The following is an 11,889-nucleotide window of genomic DNA, read 5'->3' on the forward strand; positions in this document are numbered from 1 at the left end:
TTGCCTCCGCCTGACCCATAAAAGATCAGGTACGATCACCGGTACATGAGCGTACCGTCAACCAGTCGAATGACAGATAGGCCCGATTTTTTTTTTTTTCGGGGCTCAGAGCCTTCAATGGCCACGTCTTATTATCACCTCCGGTCACTGGAATCTTGTAGATGTGATGGACCATCTGACGTGTTGTGAATCATAATGCATCTACCGTCGCCGTCGCACGATGGCACCGTCTTCGATCCAATGCTCTAAGCTTCTGCGACTGCCCTTTGGCTCCCTCCCAGCTCGTGCTATCACCCTTCGCCACCGCCTACGTCTTCCAATGCACCGTTGCATCATGTCCTTTCATTTCGCATCCCCTCAAATGCCCGCCGTGCGTACTCCTCCTCCCATGTCAAGAAGCTGGTTACGTCGGGCCTACGAATTAAACGCATCATATCTAAATCAATATGGGGCAACATGGTGTACTAATTAAACATAGGAGATCAAAACAATATGGCAATGTACTAATTGAATGCATGAGATTTAAATCAGGATGGGGCTACTACGAGTACAACGCATGTGATTTAAGCCTAGATGGCTCAATATGCGATTACCCAATAATCATGATTGAGATGGCCCGATATACATAGAGTGGGTAGGAGTACCTTCGTGTGAGTTTACCGCCCACCAGTCTGATGATAAAGTGGGCCAAAAGAAAAATTTTCGGTCTAAAACTCTTTAATTTTCAGTTCCTTATTCTCACTGTGGTGACCAGACTCTACGGACATATTTATATGGGCCTATCATTTCAAAACGTTCCACCGGGCCTGGCCTTACACATAACCATTAGGAATCGACATCTCCGGTCAGCTTAACAGTTCCCAGTCCGATGACAAAGTGGCCCAAAAACAATTATTTTAGCGTCAAATCCTTTAAGGTGGTCATTCTTATTCTCACCGGAAGTGATCAGAATCTTACTTTTTTCGTAGGGCCGGTTGCTTACGCCACTCCTAAAGCATCGAGCCATTCGCCTCTTCGTTGCCACCGTCCTCTCTGTGCCGCACCGGCTCTCCACGCCTATTGCCAGCTGCTCCCGTGCGACCTCTCCCGAGTCCCTTTAATCTCTCAATACCCGAATACAATGCGCATGTCGACATCACTCATCGCAAGGGGAGCCTTGACCTCCACCTTTTCTGCCACCCTTCACCGCCTTTATCATCCGCCGCATGCCACTATGTCCGTCTGTCGACCACGACCGTCATCCTGCCGGTGATGGCACCAAGCTCGGAGGACGAGAGTGCTATCGGTGCCGTGGCCCAGTGGCCTCCCCGCTAATAATCACGACCTGGCCGGGTGCAACAAATGTTAAGTACGAGTACCGTCAGTTAGACTTACCGCCTACCAATACGATGATATAAAGCCCCAAAAAAAAATTTTGGGCCTCAAAACCATCAAGTTTTCGCTTCTTCTTCTGACCGGTGGTGATGGGAATCCACATCAAAATATGCAAATGATTTTTAGAGGGCTTCTGAATATGACACGTGTCTATCTGCGACTTGTAAAGCATCACTTGGTCCGCGTCTTTGTCGCCACCACGCATGTCCTCGATGCCAGAGTTAGTCCCGCCGTCCTCTTCGTACCTCTCATGTCGGTCTCTGTCGTCACCCAGAGCGCCGCGGCCCGTCGCTACATTGGACCAACGAGCACGATTCTTCCCCTCCCGACGGCGGCGTCGTGCTTGGAGGATGAGAATGAAAGCGGTGGCGCCACATCCGTCGACCATGCTAGGCAGCAATCAGTGAGTGACCACCACTGGGTTTGGGGTCTCCTCCGAAGTCAGTTGTGCAAGCGCCGAAATGAGAGACATCAACCTGTTAGTGCGTTGCCAACCCCTCTTAAACATACAATATGTATATACATACTCAACTCTGGTTGAAACACCTAATGTGCCAGATGTGACTCACGTCCACCTCTCTTAGCCACCAGTTGATTTGCCTTTTTTCCCCAATATCCTGTGCAGTAATACTCTTTCTTGCAATTGCAAAGTCATAAATAAATCACTCCTTACGTCTCCAAATACACAAGTACATCAATTCGTAGATTTATCTATTAGCTTTATTTAAGATAAGAATGGATTTAGAAAAATCCTCCATATCACATAGATTTATTTGTTAGCTTTCGTTCCAAAGCTTAACCCTTTTTTCATCTCGACATCCGAAGTGCCACCTCAAAGTAAAACCCCACCAGACGGCACAAGAAGTAGACAACATATTTCCATCGTTAGGACTCTCCACCTTAGGCATCGTTAAATCTCATTATTTACACCCGCTACAGCGGTAGCAGCAGGGAAGACCATACTTGAGAACCGCAGCTTCTGCGGTATAAATGGTAAGATGAGTGTCATTATACTTCCTATACTATCCTGCGGTTGTCTCGAGCACCATGCTTGTTGCTTAAACCAAAATCATGGCCCCCATTCGTTGTTATCCAACTGAAATCAAAGCCACCTTGCCAAAACCACTTTCATTTTGGAGTTCACCTGGCCAATTGACACCTCTGTTCAGCAACTGTTGTGTCAAATCAATTCTCGATACTAAGTAAAGCAATCACATCTGACTGACCACAAGTCCCGGCAATCTATTTGCCAGCATGTATAGCTAACCTCTATTTGTTTTGACTGCAACAGCAGCGCTCACCATATCAATGGGCAATGAGTTCAGCTGATATGGAAATTTTTCAATGGGGGCGAGTTAATCCGAAGTGCAAACTTGACCACAGTAACAAACATAGAAAAATAAACCACATAAATGCAACAAAGCACAGAGATTTCCTTCAAGATGGTTACTAAAGCAGGATCCAAGCTGATGGAGGAACCATCTGTTCTACTGACCATACTTCTGAAACTCCCACTCACTGTTATCTGCAGATGTACAAAGTTTTTGTCAGCCACATGATGTACAATTGCAGTGGTTAAATTTGAGGGGGCATATCAAAACAATGGATGCTCAAAGGACAAACTTGATGAGTCTTGAGCCAGCGACTGATACAATGGAAATGGAAGGCATGATTACAGACACCTGTTTCAAGCAAAGCATGTCAATTGTAGTCAATCAATAAATCACTATTTGGATAAAATGTGTCCAATTGTGTATAGGCATTTTGCTCAACAACTCGAACTCCACCTTAATAAAGTGTGTGCTCTTTTTCTCCAATCATGCATTGATATATTACAATGTATCTTTCATCAGAAAACAAATATAAGCTTATACTAAACATATGTAAAATATATGAAAAAACTCCCACATATCCACATGCATTTGTATTGACAACATATGCACATATAATTTTACTGACCAAACCAGGGTATTCTGCGACCACTCACTTTCTCTGGTTTCAATAAATCTAGCGCCCCAAACAAATTCAGCCAGATATAACGAGTGAAGCAAAGTTTGATTGAGCTAAACATGCAAATTAGCTGCATTAACTTACAAAGTTCAGAAAAATAGAAAACAAAATCTAAACCACCGTGCCAAAATGACATCTATGTAGCTGCATTTGTGGCATTTGTGACATTATATGTATATGCAGTCGTTTGATAGGTTATATAAGGTTGTGGTCTCCGTACATGATTCATTGCAAGGTTCATCGTACCATGGCATATCGCTCAATATAAGTGGTACACACCAGTTTAATAGGGGACTGATATGCCCTACCATATCATGTGTCGGTGCATCAGAATGGTTCGGTACATACTATACCGACAGCTGATTGGTACACCGGCATGGGCTAGTAGGGCGAACCATAGTTCATTGGATATATGAAATCTCATGATCTGCATAAGCATGAAAATGCGGTTGTATATATAATTTAAATTCGTCCTCTTTAGTGTTGTTTAATCTATTATCGTTATTATTTGGTATTAAATACATGATTCATGTTGATATGACTGAGAACTTCTACCTTTCTTATGGCATCTAACTTAAACAGCTACCTCCGACATATGCGTTATGCAATACCTTGACCATCCACATATTGCAACTGCTTTTCAGAACATCAATCCAAACATAATCACGATTTAAATACAATACTTTAGGTTTCTCAATGTTCTATCTAAACAGAAGCAAAATACATCGCATCCAGAGTATGAATTCCTTTTTTATTATACCTCACGTCATAATACATATACTCACATATATAATAATGTACGGTGTGAGAGTGCACGTATATATTATGATGACATGGGGTGTAAGGGTGCATTTATATATTATGATATGGGGCATAGAAATTCATAAATTTGCTATGCTTTCTAAATGTGCATATAAGTATTTTGAATTATTTCGATATAAAATTTTATCTCTTTATTTTGCATATGCTATGTTGTAGGGTTATGCTTATTAAAAAAGTCATAGGATGAGGGGTTTATCATTGAATATCTTATGCCAATAATTTTGAAATGTATACATGACATATTGTATGCTCACCCGAATAAAGCTATAAAGGCTTATACTTACTGAGCGATCACTTATTATAGATCATACTTTGTATGTTGGATACTAATACCCCATCCAAGTGATTGGATAGGAAAGTGAGTACGTGCAAGCCCATGCCAGCATAGATATGGACGATTGATCTATGAGCATTTTGTGTGTATAAATTTTGGATATGTTATGTTTATGTTTTCCTTTGATCAGATGTTGTAATCAAAAATACTATGTATAGGGAAAACCCTATTAGTAAGTTAACATATTTTAATTTTAAGATTGCCTACTTTTCACTGCACTCCTATCGATGGTAGTAATGAAAATTAAAATGTGACATCTGACTTTAGTCATGTATGTAGGGTATTGGTAGAACTAGGAGTAGGACGTTATAACGATAACACCATCGAGTCGGCCACCATTTCCTTCAACAACGTGGTCGAATCGATCACAAAACATTCTATGATGACAACGCATCAAATCGACCACACATCCTACAATGATAATACAATCAAATCAACCACAAAGCATCTTACGATGACGATGCGATTGAATCAACCATAAATTCTTCTACAACAACGACACAATCGAATCAGCCACAAAATGTTCTACTACGACTTGACCAAATTGGTCATAAAGTGTTCTACGATAATAAAATGATCAAATCAATCACAAAGGTCATACAATGATACGATCGAATTAGACACAAAGCATCTTATGACATGACAGAATCAACCACAAAGCATCATACGATGAGGACAAGCGACACCCAATGACGACAAACACAAATCCAACAAGGACCTTCAACGATACAGATAACTAAGTATTAGAATATCACCCGATAAGCAATTGATGTGATCGACATGTTAGATGGGACCTAACCCCATGTCAAATAGAACATCACCCAACTTAGTCTTGGAATATCACCCAACAACCCACTAAGCACATCGTGTCCCGACCCTTTTCACATGTCAAAACACGATGAGAGCATATGACACATTATTGGCATGTCACACCCATTTGATCGACATGTCAGATGGGACCTAACCCCACAAGGTAACAATGTAGCATCAACGAGAATGTTGACCCAACCACACGAGGTCAACTATGCAACACTAACGAAAGTTGACTCGATAGGGCCGTTACCATATAACTACGGCCCGAACGGTTCAACGCATGATTCTACCACCCTTTAATAGTTGTAATTGTTCGTGACATTTATCGTAGCTTCAACCCAATGCCCATCACACTAGAAAGGCTTCAATTGTTCGTGACATTATCGCTTTTAATTTCAACACTTGACCAAATGCTCTGTGTGTCTTTCCTAACTTAAGTATCAAAAGGCCTTGTCAAGCGCACGACTCCTACATAATTTTTTGCACGATCTCAATTTGAATTCCCAAGCTACCCAATACCTCAACTTTGAGACAGATTCAAAGTGGACCTCAATTAGCTTGAAACCCAACCACATGTGACAACCAAAATCTAACTTGACAAAAGATAGAATTCAAATCTAGTTTGAAATTATCATTAACATGTCTAGCATGAAGCAAGTATATATAGTCTGCTCAACTTTCCATTACGCTAAAGTTGCATTCTTTAGGCGGTGAAGCCACAATGCATGATTAACTACAAGGGTGGGTAGTATATCAGATTTTTCCAAGGGGAGTGTTTTCAGAAACTTTATGGATTTAAGGTCGCCTGCAGATGTAAGTAGCCTGGCCCCTGCATTTTTCACAATAGTAAATTTTGCTAGCCACTATATTGGAAGTCACCTCTCATGGATTTTAACAGTCCATGATTCCAAATCTGAACATAATTAGGTTTAAATATGTGACAGAAACCATAATAAAAAAGAATAAAAATATGCAGGACACTTCTTCAAATAAAATTCCTGGATATAACAAAAACACCCTGGTTTGTTCTTGAAGAAAATCAAAACTGCAACAATCTCGGGCATAATACCTGCTCAAGATTTATTTGAGTGTCACCACAAGGTTCCTGTCGATGAATTTGGCACCTCCTACCTTTCCCTGCATGGAAGAAGGCAATTTGATTACGCGTCTCTGGTCCCCAGCTTCCACCAATAGCTCTGACCCTCCCCGATACTGCATGTATCAGATAACAGCAAATCAGCATTCCAAATGTTGGCCATTACATCGATAACATGCACAAACGCAGAAAAAAGAAATAAAAGAAAACGGCATGAACCCTTTGCCTGTGCAAGGTTGCCGAGTTAGCAAATCCAGGTAATGATGAATTGTTGGCTTGTGGCCTTATAAACCTTGTCAAGTCTCAACAAGAAAAGAGAAATATACTTCTATTCATAACTTAGCAGCAAAATATGACAAGTGTACTAGATAATACAACCATATAGTTCCATATTCCACATCACAATATTCGGAGAGGAAAGAAGTGAGATGAACTCCTTTTTACTGGAATTCTTGCAAGATCCTGCTATTGTGCATGGCCTATTCATCAATCAGACCATCCCTAATATCCTAGGAGCCGAAATGCTCGTGACATGTGACAACTAATATCCTTAGACACATGGTAGAACTAATGGAGTCCAGTTCCATGAGAGGATAATAAAGAAAAAACAACCATCTTTAGATTGGCAAATCAGTCTGCTTAACAAACTTGAGCTTCCTCAAAAAGGATCTAATGAATATGTTAATCAAGAATGTCCATCATACATAATCCATGAAATAACAAAGTTCTGTTATTTTCTTGAAAAGAAAATACTGTAACAAAGTTTTGTTATTGCAAACAAATATGTAAACACTAGCACAAAATATAGAATAGGGAAGTTACAGTTTTGCATGAATAAACATGCATGGGCCACAAGTTCTTATATAGAAACACCTATTAATAATTCCAGAATCATATCAATCTACCAAAACAACAGGTTCTTCCATATAAAACACAAGTGAGATCAAAAATGGAAATAGTTCATTAATGATATGCATTTCATGAATCTCATCAACAGTCAAACAGTAACAGACTGAAGACTAAAAGGTCAACCCAAGGAGGTCACCATAGTTCGTGATGAAGAAGAAAGTCTCTTTGCTGATTGTTAGTTAAGAGAGGTGAAGAGAGACAGAACGGATGAGATGAGTACAGTGGGCGAGATAGAAGTTCATATAACCCATGCATATATTGTAGAGCAAACAAGTGTCTTATCAATTAACACTGGAAGAAAAAAGAAAGGATCACCCAAGTGCATAAGGTTCTCACCAATGCAGAATATAGGGAGGAACAACATAAAAGTTGCTTCCATGACCCAAACTGTTGCAACAATCTCCGATGGTAATCAACAAAAGAAATGATAATCATGTATTGGTCAAGGTTCCATCAAGTTCTATTATGCAAAAGTTTACTAGGTGCAATTTCGCAGCAGTGGCAATGAAATTCACGGCATGGAGGATTCATGCAGAAAAAGTTGACTAGAAAGAAAGCAAAAAAATAAAAATAAACAACACCAATTAGTACCTAGAATGTTTTATATCCAGAAAAAGATTCTCAAGGACCAAAATCAAGTTTTATATGGAAACAGTCACATATCTCTGGGCAGCATGCAGTTAAAGTAATAAGTGCAACTAAACAAAAATTTACTGTTTATGTATGACAACATGGGTTACAAACACCTAGTCAAGATGCTATATTAAATAACACAAAAGTATACCACAAACCAGGTGCAACATACTTGGTATAATTTTATCTCCGCCTTATCAAAACCTGGCATGAAGAGGGTCACCGACTTCTGGCTAGGGTCAAAAATAACAGATGATTCAGAACAGCGGCTCGAAGTCCGAAACAGATCTTTGGTGTCTTTGTTTAAAGATTCTATCATGGCTTTCAGATCTACACATTCCTCTGAGGAGATATACGGCAGACACCCAAAGGGTAAAGGCAAGAACTTTTGGATTATCGATTCTGTCACAACTGAAGATGTTGGATCAAACCCTAATACTCCACATATGTGTGTTCCAGCTTGAATTGCACAACCCCAATAACGCAATGCAGCATCAACAGATGTTGATCTGCTTGTATCCATAACAAGGTAACAACCAAACTTTGATGAATCAGTGAATGAAACTGAGGATTTCTGCAAAGACAGAAGCAAACGGTGATGAGTAACTTCCTGACAATAACAAGAGAATGAATATCATCATAAACTATAAAATAGATATCAAGTTGAATTAGGATAAAACCTCTAGAACCCGTTCAATGTCATCCCAAATTTCTGCACTTGTTTTGTCTTCAATGGATCCACCATATAACCTTATAGATTCATATGCTAGTTTCAATAAAGAAGGTGCTGTCAATCTTCCGATGTCTGTCTTCTCAGCCATGTTTCTCATATACTTCAAATACCATCTTCCTTTCAAGGGAAAAGTCACTTACATTCACAAACAGAAATACATTTGAATCATAGAGGCAACACTTACCTTGCTCTATCTGTGGTACCAATCAACCTTAACGTCTCCTCGGTGCTCATGCCATCATACACGATCACATCAAAGTCTCTTTGTGAGAGATTTCTCTCGCCAGGAACAAAATTCACCATCTTCTGAAGCGTCAAGGCAGAGAAAATAGAGTCCATCCCAGGAAGAACCCCGAGTTCTTCACCCACAACCTATCCTTACAAAGAATAATATCAAGTAATTCTTCTCAGAGGTAGAAATAGTGTAAAAAAATACAGATTGTACGGATTACAAGAGTGGCATTCCCACCCCTTCAAGGACTCCTTGAGTCAAATTCAGACGGGCATCTACTTTCTTCATTCGATCAAGAGGCTCCAGAAGCATCTACACTTTTTAAGAAGATTGGATGAAGCAAGACTTGTCATTTCCATAATCAAGCAACAAAACATAGTGGTTGAATAAACAAAATATGATCATAACACTTACCTTGCTTGTTTCCAACCTAACAACAGAAACATTATTATCACACACCCGTGGAGAACTTCCAATCCTGCAACCCATCAGCTTCTCAACAGTCGGGTCTTGAGAATGTACTAGTAAGCATGTCTTCAACCCTTCCATTGCATAATACTAGAGATTCCAGAATGATAAAGAAATGGATAATAATACATATGCACAGTTTTGAGTAACACAAAAAAGTACTGAGAAAATTTTCCAATCATTTCCTTTCAATATCACTGCACTCAAGGGACATGGCATTCTACTAAACAGCTAGCAGCAGTGGTTTCGGTCCCAAATTTTCCGAGCCCGTGAAATGATTGCAAGTTTCTCTAGGAACTTAGAACCAGGTAATCAAATATCCACATAACAAGCTATTATAATAATCCTAGTAAATACTTAACCTTTCGTTGTCTAGTTGTCTCGTAGATAATATCAAGAAAATAAGCACCTTAGCATCACCGTATGTATAGCACACAAGAACACCACATTTCAATTTCACATTTCACTTAAATATCAGTGTCCCATCCGTTGTCATCATAATTGAAAAGTGGGCGTTCTCTGTTCAAGAAGTAAACTACCTTAATTCCAAATTTTCTCTAGAAATAAGATAGCGAGGTGTAGGACGGAAAGGATTAGATCTCGAGTCCCATTCAGACTAAAGATAAGAGATAACCAGAATGCTTATAGTGTACTGAGCCAATGTATTCATTTTACTGCCAAATCAACGGAAAAGCGGATATAGGTCAATGACCTCAGAAGGTGGGAGCGAGACGAGGGCAGAGAAGGAATGAACCTGGGCGGCAAGCACCGCGGCGGTGGTCTTTCCTGAACCGCCTTTGCCCAAAAATGTGACCAATCTCGTGGGCTTCTGGGGAGGATTGCGCGAATCCGCCACGACCGGGGCTCCACTTCTGCGAGGACGGGCTCCTCTGCGTATCCGGAGGGGTTCAGCGTTAGGGTTTTGTGGGGAAATGGTCAGGGTGGAGGAGAAGGGTGGAGGAACCAACAGAGCCATGGATTATCGAGGGATCGAAACGATCCAATGAACTTGCAAGCAGCCCAAATCTCCGGATTTCTGTCCTGTAGGGCATGGCGACATTCCTGGCGTGGGGTCTCCCATGGAAGGGATGAAGGGTAGGGATGACACGTGCTGTTGCCGTCACATTCCCAATCGAGCTAATAATATTTTATACTGTTCGAATGGATCAATATTAGCAAAGTAGATTAAAATAAGTAGATTAATATAGATTATATCAATACTGTTCTTGCTATCTTGCCAAAATAATAATAAAATAAAATAGAACTCATACTACCAATAAATTCACAGAGGCCAGACATGGTGAAGAAATCGATCGATCTGCTCCAATCTAAGTCAAACAGCTAAACAAGCTGGATTAAGCTGCCGTGAACATTGAAACGGACGCTCGCATGCGTTTGGAAACAAACAAACAAGCACTGAACTCGTCCTGTTCCTCCTTGTGCAATCTCTAAAAGTCAATCAAAAGAGTAGGGCGGCGGGTTGACTATTAGAAACATTAGCAATCCAATCGCCGCTATTCCAACCAATACATGAGAGCTGACTTCGCCTGATCGAACTAGTTATATAATGCCACCATGAAACACGTCCCTATTTTCATCAGAATCAAAGCTTTCGTCAACTTCGTTACAGCCCAAAACTTGTTCAGGCTCGGCTCATCTACCAGCTAAAGAGGAGACTCGAACAATTCAAAGAACACACAAATAACAATTATCCTTTCTCTAAATCTCTCTTACATAGGACAGAAGTAAACACACCAAAAGACAGAGAAAGAGGACGTAGGATATTCTGACGACGTTCATATAGGAATCGTGTTCACCGCGCTAAGTGACTCAATCGGCAGTCAACGGGCTCTTCTGAGCGAAGGAAAGCAACGGGCTCCGCAGCGGCGAGCGCGGGGTGGGCACCTCCGAAAGCCGCCGCCCGTCGGCATCGTAGTATATGACGCCGGAGAAATTCAGCGGCTGGCACTTCTCCCCCATCAGTATCGTCCGGCGCCACACGCCGACGTCGCCCCTCGTGTACTCCTCGCGCTCTCCATCCGAGTCCGCGTCGCCGAAGCCGTCCACCCTCAACTGAGTGACCTTCTTCTTATGGATGATGCTAGACCGGCGCCGCGAGAGCTTCCTGGCCGCGCGCGACATGCGCTTGGAGCAGGTTGAGACGAGGGCGGTGACCACGTGGAGCAGCCGGATCGTCATGGCCGGGCCTCCGGAGTTACTCCCCATCACTGTTCGGATCACTTCCTTTCGAGTTCTACGCTTCAAATGCATTTATTTATAGACATCGGAAGGGACAGAGTATTGTCAGTATAAGGAAAGAAAAGAGAGATGCAGATGCAAGCATGAAGTCCAGCAAAAGACATAGTTATATGGATAAAAACTGAAATGTTTGGCTAGTTTAGTTATAAATTCAGGTTAAATCTTAAAGAGTTACAATCCTCTACAACTCTTATCTTTATCTAAAC

General features: G+C 41.1%; 1 protein-coding gene across 2 annotated transcripts; it reads right to left on the reverse strand.

The window, feature by feature from the left end:
• Positions 1 to 2,596: 2,596 nt before the first annotated feature.
• Positions 2,597 to 10,530, reverse strand: LOC103987375 (uncharacterized protein At1g26090, chloroplastic). 2 transcript variants are annotated; one of them, XM_065153814.1, is made up of 9 exons: positions 10,179 to 10,530; positions 9,371 to 9,514; positions 9,194 to 9,268; positions 8,909 to 9,096; positions 8,672 to 8,837; positions 8,164 to 8,565; positions 6,423 to 6,565; positions 2,998 to 3,056; positions 2,597 to 2,899 (listed from the first exon to the last, which is right to left on the reverse strand). In XM_065153814.1, the coding sequence occupies exons 1-7, from the start codon at positions 10,398 to 10,400 to the stop codon at positions 6,434 to 6,436; spliced, it is 1,329 nt and encodes a 442-aa protein (XP_065009886.1). In that variant the 5' UTR covers positions 10,401 to 10,530; the 3' UTR covers positions 2,597 to 2,899; positions 2,998 to 3,056; positions 6,423 to 6,433. The 2 variants fall into 2 exon arrangements, with proteins under 2 accessions (XP_065009886.1, XP_065009887.1); XM_065153815.1 differs by having other exon boundaries at positions 9,371 to 9,434; positions 10,179 to 10,311.
• Positions 10,531 to 11,889: the final 1,359 nt, after the last annotated feature.

The sequence above is a fragment of the Musa acuminata genome, chromosome BXJ3-6 (assembly GCF_036884655.1).
Source record: "Musa acuminata AAA Group cultivar baxijiao chromosome BXJ3-6, Cavendish_Baxijiao_AAA, whole genome shotgun sequence".
In the NCBI taxonomy this organism is placed as follows: domain Eukaryota; kingdom Viridiplantae; phylum Streptophyta; class Magnoliopsida; order Zingiberales; family Musaceae; genus Musa; species Musa acuminata.

What these genes read in the sequence shown, in the direction of transcription:
- LOC103987375 (XM_065153814.1), bottom strand. Translation starts at nt 10,400, where the DNA reads ATGGCTCTGTTGGTTCCTCCACCCTTCTCCTCCACCCTGACCATTTCC. An exon ending in CCGCGGTGCTTGCCGCCCAG is followed by an intron (nt 9,515 to 10,178) that starts GTTCATTCCTTC and finishes TGGAATCTCTAG; the next exon opens with TATTATGCAATGGAAGGGTT. An exon ending in TTAGGTTGGAAACAAGCAAG is followed by an intron (nt 9,269 to 9,370) that starts GTAAGTGTTATG and finishes TAAAAAGTGTAG; the next exon opens with ATGCTTCTGGAGCCTCTTGA.